Consider the following 25,640-nt stretch of genomic DNA (forward strand, 5'->3'; position numbering starts at 1 on the left):
TCCAGCATTTCTTAGGCTGTTTCACTGAATTCTGCCTAAAGTGTCAGTGTGGGGTTATATCTCACTATTGTTTTAATTTGTATTTCTCTTACTGATAATGATGTAGAACATATCTGCATGTGGTTGTTGGCTGCCTGCATGTCATCTTTGGTAAATTCAAGTGTTGTGCTCATTTTTTATTGGATTATCTGTAGCTTTCTTATTAAGATATTTTCTCTAGATTTTGGAGATTAGCCCTTTATCTGATGCATTATTACTGAATATTTTCTCAGTCTGAGGGTTCTCTGTTGACTCGCTTGATGAAGTCTTTTGTTGTGCATAAGTGTTTTTAGAAGGTCCCAGGTCTTTGTTTTGTCTTATAGCATGTGGATAATTTTCGTTAGGTTCGCTAGTGTGTTTACACCTTGTATAAGGTTCCTTAAATTTGTCCCTATTTCTTCATTGGCGGTTTTAATAATTGTGTGCTTTATACTGAGACCTTCGATCCACCTTGGGTTTTTGTGCCCAGTGTGAAGTATGGGTCTCCTTTCATTCTTCTACAGGCTATTCCAGCACCATTTGTTGATAAGATTACCACCCTTCACCCACTTTTCTGTTGTCCGTCCCCCAGAGAGGAGGTTATATATAGATCCTTGTAATCGGCTCCCCCTTTCTACCCCACCTTCCTTCCACTCTCCTGGTATCGCCACTTTCACCACTGGTCCTAAAGGGATCCTGTGTACCTGGATTCCCTGTGTTTCTGGTTCCTATCTGTATCAGTGTACATCCTCTGGTCTAGCTGGATTTGAAAGGTAGAATTGGGATCATGATAGTGGTGGGGGAGGAATCATTTAAGAACTAGAGGAAAGTTGTACGTTTCATCGTTGCTACACTGCACCCTGACTGGCTCGTCTCCTCCCCCACAGCCCTTCTGTAAGGGATAGCCAGTTGCCTACAGATGGGCTTTGGGTCCCCAATCTGCACTCCCGTCCTTCACAATGATGATTTTTGTTCTGGGTCTTTGATGCTTGATACCTGATCCCTTGGACACCTCATGTTCATACAGGCTGGTGTACTTCTTCCACGTGGGCTTTGTTGCTTCTTAGCTAGATGACCACTTATTTACCTTTAAGCTTTTAAGACCCCAGATGCTATATCATTTGATAGCCGGGCATCATCAGCTTTTTCACCACCTTTGCTTATGCACACATTTGTCTTCAGCGATCGAATCGAGAAGGTGGGCACACAATGATATGGTCTTTGATGCCTGATCCCTTTGACACCTCGTGATCACACAAGCTGGTGTGCTTCTTCCATGTGGGCTTTGTTGCTTCTCAGCTAGATGACAGCTGGTTCACCTCAGTTTTTATGTCTTAATAGTGGTTTATGTATCCTAGGTTTCTTTCCTTTCCATATAAAGTTGGTCATTTGTTTTTCCATTTCTTTGAAGAACTGTGGGGGCTGTTGATCGGGACTCCTCTCTGTGTTCCCTGTTTCTCTCTCAGCCGCCCAACTAGAGCAAGGTCACACTTACTCCTCTTTTGAATGAAGCCATTTTTTTTGGTTTTTGGACTTCCTCTATTGTTTCTCTGTTTCTCATTCCACTGACTTCTACTCTGGTTTTATTGTTTCCTCCCTCTTGCTTTTGTTGGGTTTAGAAGCTCTTCTTTTCTAGCTTATTAAGGCTGAGGTTGAGAGTATCCACTGGGGCCTGGGGCTATGTTCATTTGTACTTAAAAAAACAAAACAAAAACCAACTCTGTTTCTCTCCTTAACCGTATGGTTCTAGTTGATCTCTTCAGCTCTAAGGAACCTGATGGTCTAGTGGGTTAAGTGTTGAGCTGCTAACCAAAAGGCTGGCCATTCAAACCCACCAGCTGCTCCTAAGGAGAAAATGGAGGCAGTCTGAGTCTGTACAGATGTGCAGCCCTGGAACCTTCCTGAGCAATTCTGGTCTGTCGGACATGTTCGCCATGACCCTGAATCATCACCTCTTTTGTGTCATCTTCCCTAGTACATTCACTTAGTGAATTGATTCCAGGACTGCACTTTTATTGATCCTGTTTGTAAACATCCCATTTCTCTGACGAACCTTCTGCTGTCCACATCACTGGAAGCAGGATTCCATCTTTCTCTGGGGACGTGGCTATCACAGGGTGTGGTTGAGTTGCTGGCCTGTGGATTCAACGTGGCAGGTACTCCAGCAACCTGGCAAATCCCGGGGCTGGCCAATGACGTTGTCTTTCTCCTTGAGGAATGGCCATGTTTTCATGGTTCTTGCTCTTCTGGGTCACTCTGACTGTATTCTAGACATTGAGGATGGTGTCATGAGACCTGGATCCTGTTAGCCCCCTCTGGGCTGTTGCCTCAGCCAGTCAGCCCCATTGGCACCTTCAATCAGCCTGCCCACGGCGTTGGTTCCCGCATCTGGCCAGCTCAGGACCTGGGTTTGCAAAACGCTGAGCAATCCTGTTCTCCGCCCCTAGGCTTCCAGATCTTGGCTGCACCAGCAAAGGGTTTGTGGTTCACGTTCACGCGGTGAATTCAGTGTTTTAAACAACTGTGTGCAGTGGTTCATTATGAGTTTCAGCAATGGGACAAGCCCGATTGATCTAGATTAGAAGCCCACCCCAACACTACCGGGGAAGCACTGCGGAGGCAATGTCAGCTTCTCTGGGGCTCCCACTGCATCAGGGTGAGGTGAGGAGGATGGCCTCTCTCACGGCACTCCACTGGAACAGTGAGCTCCCCGCCCAGACTCCCTCCAGCCGTGCAGTCCCTCCAGCCTCAAAGCCGCCCTCGCAAGCATCTCTGAGGCGGCCAATCTTTCGTGAGCAGAGAGCCTGGTCCTTTGGTTGATGGGTTAGAACTGCCAACCTTGTGGTAAGCAGCCCAACACTTACCGACAGCGCCAGCAGGGCTCCTTAGCAGTCACTGGTGAATGACAACGAACATGAGCAGCACACTCTCGCCACAGTGTAGCTTCAGATAAAAAGTACAATAAAACTGGGATCAAGCGTGCGTGATTGTGACTGACAGTGTCGCTATGGGGCAGAGGAGACCTCCTGCTGCATGGGGCTTCCAAGGTTGCCATCTTCATAGACACAGAGACCTTCACCGTGGCACACCTGGTGGGCGCAAATGGCTGACGCTCTGGTTGGCACTTACTTTCTGACTAGCAGACAAGTGCTGAATCACTGCACACCAAGGGTCCTTATGTGTGTGTCTTTTTTTTTCACTCATGCGTTTTTTTCGCCCTAAGCTCGGGGACTTATTAAAATCTTTTGAGTTGAGTTTCATTTGGATTGTCCTGGTCGCCCTAGCTGCAGACAAGCAGGAGCGAAGCTGCAGTGAGAGGAGAGGTGTAAGCTCACTGCACGAGGCGAGCGCTGCTTCTGGCTGGCGGTGTTGGGGGCGGCACTGACTCAGAAGGAGGCAGCCCCCGCCCCACCAGGCGCACTGTCAGGATGAGGCTGAGCCCATCTTCGCTGCCCTGCGTCAGTTCACCTCCCAGCGCTCTTCTTCTCTCTCTGGGACCCTCCACTCACCAAGCACGGAGTCCTTTTCAAAGACTGACCATCCTCGCCTCAAAGGAGCTCTGATCTAAGCCGGAGCTTGGCTGCTACTCAGCATGAAATCTTGAAGCAGACATTTTTAAAAGCTTTCACATTCTAGCATTTACCCCACAGGACAGAAGATAAATAACATTAATTCAAACACGAGAATATGTTAGAGCCAATGAGTCAACAGAGAAAAGGGAAAGTGAATTTTATGTGTAAATTAACCGTTATTTTTTTTTCTTTCTGTAAAGCACCAAGTTGAACATACAGGGATGAAATTCCTTCTGGTTTAATGCATATTTGATACAAGAGACATAACAATAAGTAGGTTTCCATTCCCACTGTTAAGAAATGATTCGTCTTTTGGAAAAGAGCTCTCATGGAATGGTGGGCTACAGAGCTGCTGACTGACCACAGGAGGGCTCTGACAGATAGACACAAGTGGAGAAGCTGGGAGGGCGGAGGCAGAGATGAGGGTTTCCGATCCCAACGCTATCAGCATGTTGATGGTGCGCTTCAGCCACGAGCTGGGTCAGAGGGTTGACTCGCTGATCCAACAAGAAGGAAGACTGAGGAGGGGGGGGCACATTATCTACCTTAAAGACTCAGCGTCCAGGGGCAACAATTGGTCTCTCCCACCGAAAGAAGGAAGGGAGATGAAAATGGAAAGACACAGTTTGTCCAGTGCACTGCTGGGCCACCCCAGTGTCAGACTCCATGAGGCTGAGCCCGGAAGAACTAGATGGTGCTGGCCACCACCAGTGAGGTCCAGAACAGAGTGGGTGAAAAAGGTAGAACAAAAATAAAAACCATGAGACACGCCAGGCTGGACTGTCAGACAGAGCCTGGAGGAAGCCCTGTCTACCGCCCTTCTCACCCTTTAGTCTGAAAGTGAGCCCCCCTACCCAGCCCCCAACCCCATACCCCGACTCCATTCTCAGGCCAACAGCAAAGCAGGCAGGTCGAAAGGGGAACAGAACACAAAGGAGATCCACGGTCCGCACCCCTGGGAACACCGGAAGGGCAGCATGGACCCCAAGAAAGCGCTCAGGGGGCAAGGAAGGACGGGGGAGTGGACGCAGGAAATGCAGAGAGGAAGTGGGGCGAGTGAGGGCACACTGTGGAGGCGGCCACAGGAGATGAGATCAAATGTGCACGAGGGACAGTCTGCTCCCGACTGGAAGGGGGGCCCCAGGAGCCCTCAGCGGTGTCCTCATCACAAGATGACGCCCTTGAGCCAGAGTGGGGTGCATTTTGCATGCCCTCCTGAATTCAAAGCTACCAGCTGAACCAAAGCACTGTCAGCAGGGAAAGGCTATGGCCAGATGAGATGTGACAAAGCAGCCTTGGTGATGCCGTGGTTAAGTGCTGGGCCGTGAGCCTCCCTGGAGTGGGGACTGCACACTCAGCTGCTCTGCTGGAGAAGGGTGGGCAGTCTGCTCTCATGACGTTCACCTTCCTGGGAACCCACCGGGGCCGTTGTTCTCAGGCCCACAGGGCTTCCACGAGTGGGAATGCTCAGGGTGACCGTGGACTTCGTTTGTATCTGTAACTATGCAAACCAACGAACAATCCCAAACTCACTGCCGTCCAGTCAATGCTCACTCAGAGTGACCCTACAGGACAGTGGTGCTCCACCTCCCTCAGGCCCCAACCCTTTCATACAGTTCCTCATGACATGGTGACCCCCAACCATAACATTATTTTCATTGCTACTTTAGCACTGTCATTTTGCTACTGTGATGAATCATAATATAAATATCTGATATGCAGGATGTATTTTCATTGTTACATATTTAACATAATTAAAACATAGTGGTTAATCACAAAAAACACTATGTAATTATATACTGTGAAATATTTACTGCTAATGACAAGTAAATGAAATGCTGTCTTGAAGCCTGGTGTAGCATGGGTAACAGTCTTCACGCCGGGTCTGGTTCGTGGTGCATCTGCATGTGGGTGGGCCCATCTGAAGATTGATAGAGGAGCGGTGTCTTGGTTCCTAAGACTATCGGAAATGTGTGTTTTCCGATGGTCTTAGGCGAACCCTATGAAAGGGTCATTTGACCCCCAAAGGGGCTGCAACCCACACAGGTTGCGAACCGCTGCTCTAGGACAAGGTAGAACTTCCCTGTGGGTCTCCAAGACTAACTCGGTATAGGTGTAGAAAGCCCCTCTGTCTCCCACGGAATGCCTGGTGGTTTCAAACTGCTGACCTTGCAGACCACAGTCCAACTTGCAACCACTCTGCCACCAGGATGGTAGCTAAATATATCAACCCAATTCAGATATCACACACACAGACCAGGTGCTCACACCCAACATCTGCACACACTGTGGAGTCCGTCTGACCCGCAGCAGCCCGCAGGACCGAGCAGACCTGGCCCCCAGGGTTTCCAAGGCTACCATCTCTGTAAAACCCGCCTGATTCTCCCGCAGAGCTGCTGGCAGACTCTGACCCCCCACCTTCCAGCCTAACCTAACCCATGGTGGCAAAGCTGGGCCGGGCTGGCCACCTGTGGCCAGTCTAGAGCCGCCGCCGACGTCCAGCAGAGCAGTGACCGTGTGTAATCACACCGTGCGATCAGCAAGGCGTGAAAATGCAAGGCGAACCAAGCCTTTCAAACTCCACCTTACCCTGCGGTGCCAGCCCCGATACCCTGTCCTGGCGGGACTCCATTCTGGGGGACCTTCTTCCCGAGGCTGTGGAATCTCTACCCACAGCACGTTGCTCAAATAGTACCAGCCCACACTCTGCCAGCCACAGAGTTCATAAAAGCAATTAATGGGATCAAAAAAACAAAACCAGACCACACAGCAACTGAGGAGACACAAATGAAACCCATCAGGGGTCTAAGCCAGGAGACCTGCCTCGCCACGACTTTTCTCGAAAGCAAGACTTTGTGTGGAATAAAGACCAAGCAGATGCTGCGCACCAGACAGCCGGGCCGGGCTTCACTGGTGCGTTGCCCGGAATGACTAGAGGAAACTGCTCTGAGGAAAGCTCAACGAGAAAACTATGGACCACGCTTTGCTGATTTGTTTTCCATCATACTTTGGATTTTTAAAGGAGTCGAAGGCGCTTATTCAGAACAATAGACATTCAATAAGCAGGAACCACTGACTCTGCAAAGGCTCAAGGACTGGGGCCAGTTATGATCCCCTAACTCCCGTTTGTACATGAAAAGTAGCAGTCCAAAAGGCTCGCGTCGTGATCCTAAGCTCAAAGTGACTCCACTGGAGCGGCTTGAGAAGTGGAGCTTCTCCGCCACTCTAGAGCCCCTGCCATCTCCTGCACAGTGAATACTCTCTGCAGGCCCCTTTCCAAGTTCCTGCCCACCTCCCAGTCCTGAGCACCCCTTCTCCACCCTGTGCACCTGGCGGCTAGGTGCCTCTGTGGGCTGCCACTCACCTGTGTGCCACGGCTCCCCAGGCCCCGTGCTTGTTGGTCAGAATGTTCAGGATCTTCTGCTTCAGCTGGTTGGCAGTGACGTGGTCGCGATGCTTGGCTGCACTGATCAGGTGGTCACACATCTTCTCCTCCTCCCGTCTGTCAGCCGCGTACTGCGCACACTGGGACTACAGAGAGACAGCAGAGAGGCATGCCAGGATGCTCTGCAACTGACTCGGTGGAGAGCTGGCTCGTGGAGTTTAGGGCAAGAACAAATCCACTAACAACAAACAAACTGACTCAGTCGGAGAGTAAGGGGCAGCTGCCTCATCGCGGATGCTCACAGGCTTGGAAGACCCATGTCACTACTCACCCAAGAATGATGAAGACTGCCTTTGCTTCCAGGAGACAGGCAGACGGACGGACACACACACACACACACACACACACACACACCCCTCCACTATAAATGGCTGCAAAGCTTTAGAAACAAAAGTGGCTTGCCTAACATATAATCTACTTTCTATTTTAACCAATATTATATCAACTCTAAAAAACAAACTCCCGGCTACGTAGTCGATTCTGACTCATAGAGACCCTCAGGGTAGAGCTGCCTGGTGGGTTCTGGAGACTGCAATTCTTTTTTTTCCTTTTTTTAATAATCATTATATTGGGGGCTTGTACAACTCTTATCACAATCCAAACATACATCCATTGTGTCAAGCACATTTGTACATTTGTTTCCATCATCATTCTCAAAACATGTGCTTTCTACTTGAGCCCTTGGTATCAACTCCTCATTTCCCCCCCTCACTCCCCGCTCCCCCCTCTCTCATGAACCCTTGATAATTTATAACTTATGATTATTTTGTCATGGGCCGTAAAGCCTGGTCTTTCTCCAGCAGCATGGCTGGTGGTTTCAAACTGCTGACCTTATGGTTAGTAACCACCAGCACACCAGCACTCTGTGCACGTCTCACTTAGAGGAAAGGCAGTGCCCCTGGTAACGATGGATGCACCAAAAATATGACATTTGAGTTGTACGTGTCCACCTTGTGCATGGTAAGTAGTGCCCAGGAAAAGCAGCCAGGGGCATGGGGACTTGGGCGGGGACTGCGGGAGCCATGTGCAAGTCCTGTCTTGTCACTGGCCTCCGCCCCACATCCTGTGTAGTGTGATCTAAAGTCTCACACGTTCAAGGTGGCACTCAGTAACTCCTGGGCCAGGCTCCCCTTTCCCCTCTCTGCCCAGGCAGCCACAGGCACACACATGTGGACTCGCTGGCACTGGCATCACCACTGTCAATGGGCCCCTTTGGCAGCAGAGAGTCCACCATGAACATGGCTTTCCCTAGAAGCTTGATTGTGGAGGTAAGCGTTTTTGTCTGAGTGATCGGGCCGGGAAGGGAAGACTCATCCATCTGAGAAGCTCACTAACTAGCTCCCATCCATCAGGCGGTCGGTGTCTGTGTGCCAGAAGGACCTTAAAGGTATCCTTTCTGTCCGTCTGCAATGCAGCATGGCTGCTGCAGGTCCTGTGTTTCTGAGGAATAACCCGAGGTCGTCGAAGAGGATTAATTCACTCGCCAACTTATCTTTTTGTACAGGGAATCACCAATTAGTACAATAATCTGCTTCAGTAATGAGGTTAATATTTCATTAGCTCATTGGAGAATGAAATTAAATTTCCATTTTTCTTCCTTAACAATTACAGTGGTTAACGACAGACCATGGGCTGCAGGATCGTTCTCTCAGGTTAGATAGCCTCTCGCTCTGTCCCAGGCTGTGGGGCCACAGGAGCCCCCAGAAGTTCCTCGAAGCAAGTCAGGACTTTGATATGAAGTGTTCAATTCAAGAAGGCAAGGTGCCTGGTCACACACACACACGCACACACACGCGTGCACACACACGCACACACGCACACACACACGCGCGCGCGCACACACACGCGTGCACACACACGCACGCACACACGCGCACACGCACACACGCACACGCACGCGCACGCACACACGCGCACACACGCACGCACGCGCACACGCACACACATGCACACACGCGCGCGCACACACACACGCGCACGCACACACGCACGCGCACGCACGCGCGCACACACGCACGCACGCACGCGCACGCACGCACGCACGCACGCACACGCACACACACACGCACACACACACACACACGCGAGAGGGCTCCAGAAGGTCCGAGGGAAATGGAATGAAAAGATCACGGGATCGTCTACGACTCCCTGAAGTCACTAAAACAAGTACATTTCCTGATGCTGAAGGGGGAAAAGCAAAACAAATGCAAACATTTGCACTGGAAAAAGCGCATTCATTAAAACCCAATGATACTCTCAGAATTAGATGTTTTACATGTGACACTCTAAAAACATCAACTCCTCCTGTCCCTGAACCGTTAGCCAGCTGCCTGCTTCCTCACTGGGCGGGAGCCAGTCAGTGAGGGGAGGGTGCACTTGGATGATCTCTTTCCATCTCCAAGCACACATGAAAATGGGGCACAGTACACAGAGGGGTGTGTGGTTACTCGGGAGTGTGTGTGTGTGTGCGTGCGTCACGAGCCCACCCTCACCTGCACGGTGTGTCCAAGCTCACAGCTGTCGTCTAGCTGCTTGAGCCCTGGAGCCTTCTGTTAGGCATGTCCTTACTCGACAGGACCCTTTGGGCTCTTCCCCACAAAAGAGCTTGACGTCTTCAGGGGAAGTGTGACTGGCTCGAGACTTATCATGCAGGACTTCAGTCAATATTCTAAAACATACGGACTCACAGTCTCTGAGAGTTCATTAAATATTCTTATTTGGGGTTGAATTCTGACATGCCTCATACCTGAACATAATCTTTAAGCAACAACTCACTCAATTTTTTTCTTACCATAAGCCTGAGTGCTCCGATAAGTATTCAAATTTTAATAAGCATTTCATTATAAATGCACTTTTATCAAAGTTTTAAAATATTTATTTTTTTTCCCCCAAATAAGGTTGTCAGGATTCCTTGTGGCAAGTGTCTGCTGTTTTCCCCTCCCCGAACCAAGATGTGGCCATGCATGCACATCAGAATTAAGCCAGGCCGTGCTGTCTGGCTCTTGGTTCTTGGCTAGCTAGAGTCACTAGAACTAGACTGACTCTATCACAATGTACCATTCAACGAGCTGGAGGCTCCAATCTCTATCCCACCTTCCCTGTTGGTGTCTTGCACACCAGGTAAACACATTGGTGGAGCTACTGATTATTTTCAAGGCCACCGTGGGGTCGACATAAGTCAAGTCCCAGTCACTTCAGTATTCCATGTGTCAATGGAATGAATGGTTGAAATTAGATTGCTTTATAGAAAAATGTTAAACACTATTAAAATAGTATACATTTAAAAATACCATCTTAAATGAAAATATTAACAGGCAATATTTAGTGCTTTAATTTTTTTCTACATAAAAAAGAAATGATAATTTGTTTTCTACCCAGGTTACTTAGGGTTTTTTTAATAACTATATCTCCATATATATGAACACATCAAACCTTTATGAAGGGGCTTCAAAAACTGTGTAGAAAAATTTCATTTTCTTTTAACCCTATTTTTCTGTGAACTTTTTGAGATGTGTTTGTATTTGTGTGTATATATGTATGTATGTATGTATATGTAAACTCGGCCTGGTCACATACATGAGGCAGCTTCAAAAGTTCATGGAAAAGTAATGGGGTTTTCACATGCATTTTCTGAAGCCCTCTCATGTATAAAACACCAACAACCCACTGCTGTGGGGCCGATTCGGACTCAAAGGGGCTCTCCAGGGCAGAGTAGAACTACAGCTTCTGGGGCCATCGATCTTATGGGGAACCAAAGCCTGGCCTTCTGCCTAGGAGTGGCTGGCAGTTTTGAGGTGCTGGTCTTGTGGCAACAGCCGAGCGTGCAGGACTCCATGCCAGCGGGCTCCTGTGTGCGTGCGTGTCAAGAAATGTCAATGACACACCGCTCACCATTAAAATACGCATGCTTCAAGGAACAAATGACCAGCTTCAGAAAGAGCACATGAGCCATAGTGCTCTCTGAATCCAAGCGGACAGAGGCTACCTTACTCAGCGGGAAGCGCGACTGACGGTTCAGGACCTTGGGTCCTGCTCACTGCCCCGCATCTGCCCAAAGCCCGTGAAAGGCACAGAAGTAGGTGTCTTCAGTCTGCTGGCTCGCAGCCCTGCGAGGGGCCTTCTCTTCACGGAGGATGCGGGTGAACGGGAACTGGAGCCGAGCCTGACACTGGCAGAAACTTTCCCCACCCGGCCCCCAAGTCTTTTTAAACAGACTCCGTAAATCGGACACAGAAAGGCAGACTGGAGCCCACTCCGCAAGCCTTACCTCGAACTCGGCGTGTTTGTGCACATCCTCAGCCCGCTGCCGGTTCAAAATAAACTCAGCCTCGTTTGCCACACGCACGATGTGGTCCTTCATGGCGTGGCACAGTAACCTGCAGAGGGAGCAACCTGTGAGGCTCCGTGACACGGCCCCAGTGTTTCCACCATCAAACAGCAGCAATATCTAAATCTTAAGGAAGATTAAAAGCAAAACAAAGGGCCCAAACCCCAAACACTGCCATCCAGTCAATGCTGACTCCTAGCAACCCCACAGAGGGCGTTCGAAAGTCTCTCGTGTGTATAATTAAAGACAAAACGAAAACCCACGCCATCGAATCTATTCTGACTCGCAGAGACCCTGCAGGACAGAGTAAGACTGTCCCTGTGGGTTTCCAAAGCTGCCCATCTTCATGGCAGCCTCGTCTTTCTTCCCTCTTACTCCACGCTTGTGGGCTAGAAAGGCCAACCTTGCAGTCTGTAACCCAAAGCTTAACCAACTGCACCACCAGGGCAATACAGTTTAGATTATGCACCAAGGGGTGAGTTTATTTCGTAAGAGCTAAGGCTGTTGATTTAAAATGCATGCTGTTTTTAAGAAGCACAATCCGTCAGATGGTGAAGACCTTTGCCCACCAACGCTGCAGCCTCCACAGGAAGTCCTGGCTGGTCCCCCCGCCCCCGTGTGTATGTGTGTGTGTGTGTGTGTGTGTGTAGAATGTTAACACATGGGTACACCCAGGAAACCCACAGGGTGTGAGCCCATGGGTGGTAGGCCCTATCTGAGGAAGACATGCCGATTTCCCACTAAAACCTGGAAATTGAGCCCAAGCTGCACCTTTTGACCTACATGTGGGTGCAGGACACTGTCCTTGCTGCTCTGAGCCTGTCTCATGAATTGGGTGACATGCAGCGCTTCACATCTGTGAACCCAGGGCTCTGGGTGCCAGCACCCATCCACCTGTTCTGCAGTGTGACTCTGCTCACTGTCCCATCTGAAAGAGGCTCTTTTTAAAAAACTCTAAGAGAATACTCTGGTTTCTCTCCAGATCGCACAAACCTTTTGCTTTTACTGAGAAAACCTTAAGACAGAAATATCCCCCAAAGTCACCATAACCCTCAATAACCGCTTAACGTCACTCCAGAGAGAGCTCTGCGCGGTCTTTGCAGGTCTGTCCTCGGTGGGGGTCACTGGGAGCCCATGGGGGATGCTAGGGGGGGGCATTCAGAGAAGGAGGGTGAGCTTAGTGGGGGCAACTCCAAGAACTACATCCGTGTGACTGACTCAGTAATGTGTGTCGGTGCACGCCTGGCTGTGTGTGTGTTCTCAAAGACAGCAAGGACACAATGTGAGTCAGGGAGGCGCCTTCCCTGCCCTTGGGTCTAGCCTGGCCCAAGCTGGGCTCCTCTGTGAGCAGACCTCAGGAGCCCAGGACACAAGAATTAGTCTTTCTTTCTGCTGGGATTCTCTCCTGGAATCTGGCAGCCCCCTCACTCAAAGAACTTCAAGGAACAAAGGCAGGTGCTGTGGACCCACACCCAGCTGAGCTCCAGCCCAAAGCCACCCCCCAGCCCCCTGCATCCCAGACAAGTCTGCAGGCACAGAGCACTGCTGAGTGGGCCTGGCGGGGGCTTGGACAGACACCGAGAGGCTCTGCCCAAGTAAACCTGCCACCATCAGAGGCCACTGGCTTCCTTCCTATTTCCTCCTTTGATAACAGGGCGACAGGACGTAACTCATCCACAGGCCATCTCACGCCGGGGAAGATCTGTCTGCGGCCACATTCCCTGAGCCAGGGCAAGGGCCAACATCCATCCCCGCCCCACAGCCACGGGTACATCAAAACCAGTTAAAATGGCACGTCTTGCTACTTACTTAAAATGTAAAGAAAAAGAACAAACGAGGGCAATTAACAAGGCTGTCTTTTTATCTTTTAACCGATCATTTCTGAAATGAGCGCCCCTTTTTCTTTCTTGCTCAAGTGCCACAATATCAATCCCAGCAGCCAGATGTTCTTTAATTTCTGTGTTCATGTAACACAAACTTGGTAACTCCCCCCATATTCCTCTCTGTGTTCTGCGAGCCCATTGCAGACTTCTCCTTCTCAATGATAAGCATGAAGAAGCACACACACACACACACACACACACACACATATATATATACATATATATATATAATGTGGCATCATTATCAAGTTTTTAATCATTTAAACCATCCTGAGTGATTGTCCAACTCTCATGTTAAAGGCTATATGTGTCTCTGAGGTCCGTCTGATAGCTCTGAATGTGCTTGTTCTTTCTGCAATATCCAGCTGAATCGGACGGGCCAAGAGCTTAGTCCCCTGGATAGTGACCTGGGTTGGCCAGAAGGGAGCAACGGCTCGTCCTGCCCTGCCCAGTCCTGCACGGAACCATCCTCCACTGCCCTGTCCTTCACTGCTCTGGCCTGACTGCCTAGTCCTACACTGCTCTGTCCTGCACTGACCCATCCTCCACTGCCCTGTCCTGCACTGCTCTGGCCTGACTGCCTAGTCCTACACTGCTCTGTCTGTACTGACCCATTCTACATTGCTCTGTCCTGCACTGCTCTGGCCTGACTGCCTAGTCCTCCACTGCTCTGTCCTGTACTGACCCATCCTCCACTGCCCTGTCCTGCACTGCTCCGTCCTGCACTGCCCAGTCCTGCACGTCCTTCTCCTACCTGCCCACTTCTGTGTGGTGCTGGAAGTATCTCGCCCCCAAATCATTTGCAATCTCAGTACCCCATCTTCCACAGAATTAAGAGGTGGATGGCTGTCCACAGCAGTCATGTGGATCCCGAGCAGCTCTGAACCTGAGAGGGGTCTCAGAAGACTTCTTTCCAGAGTCGTGTCTGCTATGACCCAGGTTTAATCAGGCCACGGTGGGCTAGGGTAAGCCAGTCTGCTCCTCCAGGGGCAGTGGGAGTGGTACTGGCAGATGACAAGGGCAGCCTGGGTAGCAGGTAACAGCATGATAAATGGAGAAAAGGTTGAAGTTGTCAAGGAGTTGGTCTCGCTTGGATCCACAATCAATGCTCATGGAAGCAGCAGTCAAGAGATCAAGACAAGTTGGAATAGGTAAATCTGCCGCACAAGCCCTCTTCAGAGCACTGAGAAGCATGGAGGGCACTTTAAGAGCTAAGCAGTGCCTGACTCACACCATGGTCTTTCCAATGATCTCATAAGCACGTGAACTTTGGACACCAAATAGAGCAGAACAAGGAGTACGAACATCTGAAGTGTGGTGCTGGAGGGAAAGGTCGGAGCACCACAGGCTGCAAAAAGGACGGACTGCTCTGTCTTGGAAGAACTATGGGCAGGGTCCTTGGAGGCAAGGGTGGTGCCACTTCATCTTCCACCCTTTGGCTATATTGTCAGGAGAGACCAGTCCCTGGGGAAGGACATCATGTTGGGTAAGTGGCGTGACTCAGTGGCTGCAGCCATGGGCTCAGGCACAGGAATGCTGTGAGCATGGTGCAGACTGTGGAGAGTTTGGGTCTGTGGTGAATAAAGTCCCTACGCGTTGAAACCAACCCAATGGCACCTAGGTCTGCTCCACTAGGACCAGTGGGCATCCTGTCCGTTTGCAGAGCAACAGGCCAGGTGGAGAGGCCCCCTAGAAATTTATAGCTGGCTGCTCTCAGACACGCAAGGAGAGCCCTGCCCACAGTCCCCAGCAGTACAGGAAATGCAGAGGCCGCCAAGGTGGAGGGGCCCTTTAGGAACCAGGATGCTTGGGAGGGAAGCCCCCCACCTTCTGTAAGGACAGCTGGAGAGTGCCGGGCCACACGGACTACCTGCATTACAACCACCGAGCCAGCAGAGAAGATGCACTGAACCGACTCAAGGCGTCATGTCTTGCTGAAAGCCTTCGCCTCGGCCTGCAACCCCCATTCATGTCTGCGTGTGTGATGGCTGCTGACGGTGGAGAGAGCCTTCAGGAAATCTAATATGTGCCTATTAGTGGAGATTACGGAATTTAAACAGATTACCAGAGGATAGCAGGAAGAGATGGTACCATTCCCAGGAGTTGAGCAATGAGGCTTCTGGGGGTGGCTGTGTGTGGGGTGGGGGTGCTGTCAATTATCTCTGAGTTTCTCTCCCAGTGCCTGCACTCAAGAGTCACGTGTCTACAGACAAAGGCTTTCAGTGCACGGTCAGGCATCTGCCGTCAGACTTGCCCTACCATCTAGTGGCCACGTCCATGTGGAAACCTGTCCATGCAGTGGGCGCTCACCCTTCCAGGTGACCTCCCCAACTCCAGGGAGGATCAACCCTGTCCCCCTTCAGGGGAAGAGTCCATCACCAGCTGCACTTTCCACTCCAACGGTCCACTGATCTCTGACCCAGACCCACTGTACCCCACAGCTCTGTCCCTATTCACTGGCTCCACACCCTGACTGCCCAGGTAAAAACATACTGTTTCAAAAGCTTGTTGCTTCTTCCGATCTCTATTTATTTAACCCTTCTACCTCCCTCCTCCCCACCCTTCCCTCATTTTCTTCAGGCCAAGCCCCCTCTCACCAGCCAGCACCCTCCTGGTTCTTTGTCTTCCTGCTGCATCTGCGCTGGAAATGTAAGGCAGAACTAACACACAGTCTCCCCAACAGCCTCGCAGCAGGACTGTAGGTACAGCTACAGACACGCACAAAACCTGCACTGGCCCCTGCCTGTCTGTGTCTCAACTGCCAGACTGGTCCCTGCCTGTCTGTGTCTCAACAAGGCTTTCCAGGAGGCAGGACTCCTAATCTCATTTCATCATCCTAATCCCATTCACTTGAAAACGTTCTCTATCAAAAATACGATGACATGATATTTAAACATAATAAAATATGTATATTCCAGCTACCCTAAGGAACTGTGCGCTTACCCTCCCCTGCTGCAGTAGCAGGCTGCTCATGCCCACCAGAGAAATACGCTGTTTAGATCGCCTGTTTATTAGCTTATAAATCAAGCTGCAGGTTCTTTGTAGATTTTTTTTTTTGAGATTAAAGAAACCCTCTCTTATTCTTTGTTTGCTGAAAGCATTTTTGCTGTACCTGCTGAAATGATCATACCTTTGGCATGTCGAAGGAACCACAGTTGAACACACTATTGATGCAAAGCTGCTTTGGGCTCAATTAGATTTTGTGTGTGTGCAGCGATTTTAAAACCTTTATTAGGAATTAGGTGAAGGCTGACAGAGCAGATCCCCAGTTTTGCTCTCAATGACTCACCCCACTCCCGCCTGCCGGGCCTCCTCTTCATCATTTGTTGGCTATCCCCTTGCTCAATACTGTCCTCCTCCTCACCCAACGCTACCCCTGCCTTATCCTCTAGCCCAGTGGTTCTCAACCTTCCTCACGCGCGACCTTTCAAACAGTCCCTCATGTGGTGGTGACCCCCAACCATCAAAATATTTCTGTGACTACGTAATAACTGTAATGTTGCCATTGTTATGAATAGGGTACCCCTGTGAAAGGGTCGTTTGACTCCCAAAGGGGTGGCAACCCACAGGTTGAGAAGCGCTGCTCTAGCCTGACTTCCCCTTTTGCCTACCTGCTTCCCGCCACCACTGACCACCATCACCATCCGATTCTTTCGCTGTGGAACCATTCCTCGACTCCTCAATAACCACGGCTGCTGCTGTCGGATGCCCTCGCGGCGGCGCCGGCACCCGTGCACACCCGGACGAGACGCCCAGAATGAGATACCGCACCATCCTCACAACTGTTGTTGTGTCTGAACTCAGTGCTGCAGCCACCATGTCAGCCCATCTCATCCAGGGCCTTCCTCTTTCACTGATCCGCCACTTTATCAAGCACAATGTCCTTCTCCAGGGACAGGTCTTTCCTGACAACTCGTCTTACGTGTGTGAGATGGAGCCCCTCCATCCCTGTCTCTGAGGAGCACTCTCATCTCATACAATATCTGTCCTTTGGGGCTTGAGTTTTCATGCGGATTTAAGACTAGGATTGGCCTGTGACTTTCCTGTCTTCCACATTCCTTACTTGCTGTTGGAATCAAGATGATGTTGGCCTCCAAGAAGAGACCCATTCTTCAGGAGTTTGCCTGAGGCAGATGGCTCAGTGGTGGGATATCCAGGCTCGCACCTCATTGGGCTCAGAGCGAACCTAGCAAGAGTTTTGACTGATCAGACTTCTCTCACACATACAGGATGATTCCTGTTTTGTGATATGATTGCCATTTCAGTGGTATGCCTTTTTTGATAGTACTTCCATTATCTTATCAAATGCTTTAAAAAGTCATTTTATTGGGGCTCGTACAATTCTTATCACAATCCATACATCCATCCATTGTGTCAAGAACATATGTACATTTGTTGCCATCATCATTCTCAAAACATTTGCCTTCTACTTGAGCCCTTAATATCTGCTGCTCATTTTCCCCCTCCCTCCCCACTCCCTCCTACTTCATGAACCCATCATCATTCATAAATAATTATTATTCTGTCATATGTTACACTGTCCGACGTCTCCTCCTGCCTTCTTTTCTGCTGTCCCTCCCCCAGGGAGGAGGCTATACCTAGATTCTTGTAATCAGTTCCCCACATTCTCTCCAGCCTCCAAGCATCGCCACTCTCACCACTGGTCCTGAAGGAGTCATCTGTCCTGGATTCCCTGTGTTTCCAGTTCCTATCTGTACCCGTGTCCATCCTCTGGTCTAGCCAGATTTGTAAGATAGCATTGGGATCATGATAGTGGAGGGGGGGAAGGACGCATTTAGGAACCAGAGGAAAGTTATATGTTTCATCGTTGCTACACTGCACCCTGACTGGCTCGTCTCCTCCCACAACCCTTCAGTAAGGGTGTCCGCTTGGCTAATGCTCTTTATCTATAAGGAAGTCGTCTTTTTGTCATTCCTCTAGTTTGTCCTTGAGTAGTCTGGGTGTTTGTCTGCTTTATTCCTTTTTACTCTTTTGGGAAAGGGCCTTTGTCTATGTGACCCACTTAAGCACCTTATTCCCGCTGCACTGGTTTCTGTTCTGCTCTCCAACATGGACTCCCTTGTGTTTTCTGAAGCCTTATTCTGCTCTCAACCGAAATTAGCTAGAAATGTATGTTACATGTTATTTTGAGAAGCATACCTTTTTTTAATTGGTGCAACGTTCTATATATTACCATAGGCGATGGGTCCTAATGACGCCGTCTAAGTCTAATACCTTTACTGATTATTTGCTTGGATGGGCATGTTGGTGATTGAGATAGATGTGGTGGAATCTTCCATCAAAAGGACGTATTTGTCATTTTCTCCCCGATGTTCCATTATTTTTGTCTTTATGTATTAGGGGTTATTTTATTTGGAACATGCAACTAAGAATGGTAGCATCTTTCTAGTGAATTAAATTTTCCTGAACTCTGTGACCTGCTGTGGCTGCAAGGTGCTGCCAACTCTGTTCTGACTCACGGTGGGGGACCCATGCACAAGAAGAAAGACTGCCCGGTGCTGTGTCAGCCTCCCCAGTGAGCCCATGCCTTTACTAAACAGAACATGTCTTGGTTTTGAAGGCAATTAACAAATTATGGTCCATTTATATTTGTTGCTAATATTAATATATAATGCAACTATTTCTAAAACAATGATTTCTTATCTCTACTAGTTCTTAACAACCTGCAGTACGCAGATGACACAACCTTGCTCGCTGAAAGTGAGGACAGATGACGCGAAGCACCGCGAATGAAGACCACGGACTGCAGGCTTCAGTATGGATGGCAGCTCCATGTAAAGACAACTGACACATGGGTCCTCCCAACTGGACCCATAGAAACATCATGATCCATGGAGAAAAAGTTCAAGTTGTCAAAGATTATGTCTTACTTGGATCCACAATCAATGCTCTAGACGCAGCGGTTAAGAAAAGACGTAATGCATTAGGCACATTTGCTGCATAAGCCCTCTTTAGAGTAGTGAAGAACAGAGATATTACTTTAAGGACTAAGGTGGGCCTGACCCGAGCCAAGGTAATTTCTATTGCGTCATATGCATGTGAAAATTGGACACGGAATGAGGAAGCTTGAGGAAGAACAGACACAGGTGAATGGTGGTGCAGAAGAACATTGAAAGTACCGTGGGCTGCTAAAAGGACCAGTGGATCTTTACTGGAAGAAGTACAGCCAGAGTGCTCCTTAGAGGCACGAGTGGTGTGACTTCACCTCCTCCTGTACTTTGGACATACTGTCAGGCGAGACCAATCCCTGGAGAAGGGCACTGTGTGCAGTCAAGTGGAAGGCAGGCAACAAAGGCCCTCGAGAAGCTGACTGACACTGAGTGCATCAGTGGGCTCAGGCATCAGCACAAGTGAGGGCAGCGCAGGACTGGGGAGTGTTTCATTCTGCTGTGCACAGGGCCGCTATGGGTCCCTGACAGCAACAACAACAGCAGTCCTTGTGTACTTATATGGTTTTCAGGGCAGGGCGTCTAGGTTTGGGGTTGTATTTTTATATCTTATTTTATATTTTTCCTCTCTACTGATTGAAAAGATCGCCACCCCATTACGTTCACTGCTACCCTTACAAGTCAACCATGTACGTGTAAAGCCCTGTTCCAACGTAATCACATCACTGCCTTAGACTTACCGGCTGTTGCCATACATTTCACATCCTGGTCCCAGTCCAAAGTCACACGTAACATACTGAAGTCAGGGGACAGTCAGACTATCTCTGTGCAGACTGTGTGCACACGGTCATCTTCCCCCTGCATCGCTCCGTCCTTCTAAGGCCATTCTTCTTGATCCTGACCCACAGAAGAAATGGGTCTGACCTGCTGTTCCCTCATGCCAAAGCCTTCCAGGTTTGGGCAATCTCTAAATGTTTATCACCGCCCCCCCAAACTTTAAAGTAGTGCTTTTAATTGGAATATACTTCACATAATAAAAATTCACATTTTAAAGTTTATGTCCCAATGTTTCAAGCATATTTACTATGTTGTACAACCATCACAACTATCTCCAGTATTTTTGTGGGATTTTCATGCAAATAATACACACCTTCTATGTTTGTTTGTTAACCTTCACTTCCCCATGGAAGGTGGTGTTATAAATGAGCTATACTAAGTTTGTTGTTTTTTATAGTAACATGTTAAAAATAATGGCATAGCAGAGCTTACAAAACTACCTCCCATGGGGACAAGGACAGAGCGGCTTAGCAAGCAAACACAGAAGGTACATGCTATTTCCATAGAATACTGCAGCTCCACAACATTGCAACACTGCCGCGCTGACCCACAGCAGCCTACATGCAGGACAAACACAGGCTGATCCCGAGCCACCCCTGCAGTCAGTGGTATATTTGAGCCCATTGGTCCAGCCTCTGGGTCAGTCCATTTCATAGAGGGCCTCCTCTTTTTTGCTGCCCCTCTACGTTATCAAGCACGACGATGACCTTCTCCGGGGATTAAACTCCTGTCCTGATAACATGTGCAAAGTAGGTGAGACCACCAAGTCCAGCCATCTTCACTTCTAACAAGCATTCTGGCTGTATTCTTCCCAAGACAGGCTCGTTTGTTCTGCTGGTTGTCTACCGTTCTTGCCAAGACCACAATTCAAGTGCATCAATTCTTCTGTGACGTTCTTCACTTACAGCCCAACTTTCGCACGGAGGCGAGGCCACTGAAAATGCCACGAGGTGCGTTTTCGCTCTCCACGACATTAGGAGGAGGTTTATACAGCGCGATTGCGTATGGGGGCAGCAGCTGAGAAATCAAATGACGGATGGCATCAGGGAAATGTGCTGCCATAAAATGAAATCCTCAGTAACTTCAATATTTTCTCTGTCGGTCATGTTATTGGTCCTGTCGTGCTGAGAGGTGTACCATGTACAGATAACTTCACCAAGTACAAAGTTAAGCTCCCGCATAGCCCCCTCCCATCACAGAATGGTCTAATCATTCATTACCTTTTGATTTACAAGCTCTTGTCTTGAAATCGCTTTTATTTGTTGAGGTGTAATCCACACTGATCTTCATTAGTAAATGCTTCAGACCCTTTTTGCTGTCAGCAAATAAGGCTGTGTTGTCATCTGCATATTGCAGGCTGTTAATGAGTCTTCCTCCAGTTCGGATGTCAGGTTCTTCTGTGTATAATCCAGCTTCTCTGGCCCTGTTTATACGTAGGAACTTGGAGGAACTCTTCCCTTGGCGTACAGACTAAAGAATATGGGGAAAGGGTGCAGTGATGATGCACACCTTTCCTGATTTTGAACCCCGCAGTTTCCTGTCTATTTAAACGCGAGTCTCCTGGGCTGTGCGCGGGTTCCCAGTGAGCAGTGTGTCTGGGAGGGCCTACCTCCTCAGTGTGTCCATAATTTGGTGTGATGCATAGCCACCAAGATCCCCCTGACAGCAGTGATATCGTCTTTGTTCTGCTTCCCTTTCTGAATCTGGTGGCAATCTCTAGCAGGTCCGTGCCCATGGAGTGCAATGGTTTTGGGGTGAGCTCAGCAAAGCTTTTACTTGCGTGTGGTGCTAATGCCATTATTGAAGACTGTCCGCCCTTTCTTTGGGATGGGTCTGTTTAGGTAGCTGTCCTCCAGATTCCCTGGCAAAAGCAAGACAGCGTGTTGAAAAAGTTCAGCTGATATTTCATCAATCCCCAAGCCTTATTTTGCTCGAATAACCAATGCAGTGCGGTCTTCTTTCAATGCAGTCCATTCCTGACCAGATGCTGTTTATCTGAAGTGGTTGTGCGTTGACCAATTCTTTTTGGTACAGCGGCTCCGTGTACTGCTTCCATCCTTTTATGGTGCTCCTGCATTGTTCAATATTTTACCTATAGAACCCTTCAATACTGCAACTCACGGCTTCGGAGTTTTCATTTCTTTAAGCTTGAGAAATGCTGGGCATGTTCTTTCTGCTTTTCACATGTCTTTACAAGACTTTACTTTGTCTTCTTGAACTCACTATTCAGCTCTTTTACCTCATCATTTTCTCATTCAAGAGCCAGTTTCCATGTCTATTCTGCAATTCACTTTGGTCTCTTAGTTGCTTGTCTTAATGACCATTTGTTTTCTTCATCTACGATGTCCTCAATGCCATCCACAGCTCTTCTGGTCTTGAGTCATTAGTGTTCAATGCACCAAATTGGCTTTCGAGATGCTCACTAAATTCAGGTGTGACATACTCACGATCCTACTTTGGCTCTTATAGATTTATTTTAATTTTCTTCAGTTTTAGCTTACACATGAGCGATTGGAAGTCAGGCCTGGTTTTGTTCTGAGTGACTACATTAAGTGTCCATGTCTTCTCCCCTCATCGATGTGGAAAATCCTTGTGTGCTGTATTTGTTAAAGTCCAGGCGGCTCACCACCACTCACAGATGTATTCCTCAATCTTGCAGAATCTTGTCATGCACTCTGTTGTCTTGTCTAACAGTGCAATGCTATCTCCCAGCCACTGATGCCTCTTCTTAGTTTCCAGCTTTCACATGTAAATCACCAGTTGTCATTAACATATCTTGATTGTATATTTGATCAACTCCGGATTGCAAAACTTAGTTTAAAAAATTCAATTTCTTCATCATTGGCACTAGTAATTGGTGCATAACTTTGAGTAGTACCCATACTAACTGAGCTTCCTTGTAGGTAAATGGGAATTATCCTATCAATAAGCATTGCACTTGAGGATAGATCTGGAAATGTTCTTTTTGAACATTAGTTTTAAGTGGAAGTAATTAAACACTGAGATGTTCATCAGAGCACTGATTTAATCTAATGTCTGATATTCTGTGATTTTCTTTGCCTCAAAGTATTTTCTAATTTCTCTTGTAATGTCTTCTTTATCCTATTTGCTATTAAGAGTGGGTTGGTTAATTTCAAAATGCTTGCTTTTTTCCAAATTTCCTTCTGCTAATGACTTCTAAATCCATGCCATTGTGATTGGAAAAGGTATTTTGTATAAGTTTAAATTTGTAAAATGCATTGAAACTTAATTTGACACCAAATAAAAGTTCTGTTTTGGAGAATGTTCTATGTGTACGTGGGAAGAATGTGTATTTTGTTGGATGGAGTGTTCTATAGTTTGCTGCTAAGCCCAGTAGGTAAATGATGCTATTCGTGGCGGTTGATTGAATTCCAACTCATAATGATACCATATGATAGAGTAGAACCACATTATAGATTGTCTTGGTCTCATCTTTATGGGAGCAGATCTCTAAACCTTTCTCTTGCAACAGCTAGTGGGTGGATTCAAACTGTCAACCTTTGGGTTGGTATCCCAAAAGCTCCTAAAATGCCTTAAGAGGTCTTCTATTCATGCTCTGTTTTCATGTCTGTTATCGGTACATTGCTGAAAGTGGGATATTGAAGTTTAAAAATGTTATTGTATTTCTTCAATTTGTGTTGGTTTATGCTTCATATATATTTGGGGCATACAGGTTTATGATGGTGATATATTCTTGCAGGACTTATCCTGTTGTCGTTATATAAAGTCTTTCTTTGTCTCTTGTAAAAATTTTGTCTTAAAGCCTATTTTGTCCTAGGCATAGCAACTTCAACTATCGTATGAGTTCTGTTTGCACAGAATATATTTTTCTCCATCTTTTTCCATTCAACCAATTTGGATCTTGAATTTAAAGTATTTTGTAGATAGCATATTTATTTAAGTACTCTTTTAATTCATTCAGCAAAGTATGTTTATTAACTGGACTTTAATTCATTTATATGTAATGTAATTACTGATCAGAACTTACTCCCAACACACATACAGTTATTTTCTTACTGATTTTCCTGAGAACAATAACATTAATTTACACATCTGGTTTGGATAATGGCATCCTAATCTCAATAATATACAAAAGTTTGCTTCCAGTTAGGTCTACATCCCTAGCCTTATGCTGTTACGCTATTGTTGCAGATTGCATGCTTATGTATTATATGGTCCTAAGCGTAGCTTTGTAATGACTGTTTTGTGGAGTTTTGGGTTCAGGTAGAACAAAAGGAGTTCAGCTTTTCTTAAACAATGCATTCAACTGCCCTTTATTCCTGGCTCTGAGAATTCTTCAGGAGGCTCCTGGAAGAATGGGGTCGAAGATCATGGAACCTCTTGGCTGCAGTTAGCTTTCTCAGTGTGATTTCTTTCTGTCACTTCAAGGTTCTGCCTGCCATCTATGGACATCCTTTAACATTGGCTGTAGGTAGGTAGGTCTACTAGTCACACATTCCCCCCACTTTTGTTTACCTGGTAAAGGCTTAATTTTTAAAATCACAGCAGAAACAATTTTCATTGGGGGTAAATATAGCATAAAACTTGTCATTTCAACTCATTCAAGCACTCAGGGGCATGCACTGTGCTGTCCTGTTGTGCGACCATCAACACTGTGTACTGCCAGTGCTCCATTATGGGAAACAGAAACCCATTTCCCCGTAAGTCATAGGTCCCTAGCCACTCCCTTCCAGGGTCAATTTATGTAGGGGTTCCTCTGAAGAATTCTGTAAAGGGTGTATTCCTCAGTCTCTGTCCCATTACGGTAGGTCAGCTAACGATTGGACAGACTTTTCCTAAAATGTGTGAGCCCAACAAAAGTTCCAACCCCAGGTGAGAGGCTTGTTGTGTTATGGGCACAACTTCCACTCAGCCTGGCATTTTCCAGCCCAGCAATGAACAATTGTGCCCCGGGGTCAACAAGAGTGAAGAGTCGAGGGCCTTCTTTTGTCTGAAGCAAAGTACCTCTTTCCTCATGAGGACTCTGAAACACAGCCCGCACGGTGTTGCTAGCTCTTGTCCAAGGTCCATGGTGCCAGCACACAGAAGAGCATGGATCCAAATGGTAGCTGCCTCTGCCCATGATGGAAGGCCAACTTGTACAGCCTCTGTAGAGCTTCTAATATTTTTAAATTTTTCTTTTGATTAATTTTGTTTCTTCTTCAAATTATATCACACCTCTGCCCGGGAAGGGCCTCACTTGAGAGACAACAAAAGGCACATACTTGTCTGCGGTTGCTGGACCAGGATGCCCAGGCCTCCTAAGCGATGACCTCTGACCCAGCTGTACGACTCCACCACTGCTTCTTCCACTCTGCAACTAGTCTCAACAAGCTCATGCGTTAAGAGGCCGTGGAATAATGTACTCATTCTATAGGGGATGTGGAGCCCTGGTGACATAATGGATCAGCAGTTCAAGGCCACTGGCTGCTGAGAGGGAAAAAGGCGATGTGTTCTGCTTTCTATAAAGATGTAAAGCCCTTGGAAGCCCATAGGGGTAGGCCTATTTACAGCTAATTTGGACTGAGGAAATGAGACTCTCAGAATCACAGGCTGGGTTCAGATGGCTGTAGGACAGACACCATATTCCCGGGGAGCTAGTTGAGAGCACTAACGTCCAAACTCCAT

At 47.9% G+C, this 25,640-nt stretch overlaps 1 protein-coding gene across 5 annotated transcripts in view; it reads right to left on the reverse strand.

Annotated features, from left to right (window-relative positions):
• Positions 1-25,640, reverse strand: part of NBEA (neurobeachin) — a 514,531-nt gene that overhangs the window by 196,182 nt on the left and 292,709 nt on the right. For all 5 annotated transcript variants that reach the window (XM_075562753.1, XM_075562752.1, XM_075562751.1 and 2 more), the window contains 2 exons: positions 11,303-11,411; positions 6,955-7,121 (listed from right to left, as the gene is read on the reverse strand). In XM_075562753.1, the coding sequence (XP_075418868.1) occupies positions 6,955-7,121; positions 11,303-11,411 (276 nt within the window). The remainder of the gene's footprint in view (positions 1-6,954; positions 7,122-11,302; positions 11,412-25,640) is intronic.

Source organism: Tenrec ecaudatus, chromosome 11 (assembly GCF_050624435.1).
Source record: "Tenrec ecaudatus isolate mTenEca1 chromosome 11, mTenEca1.hap1, whole genome shotgun sequence".
Taxonomy (NCBI): domain Eukaryota; kingdom Metazoa; phylum Chordata; class Mammalia; order Afrosoricida; family Tenrecidae; genus Tenrec; species Tenrec ecaudatus.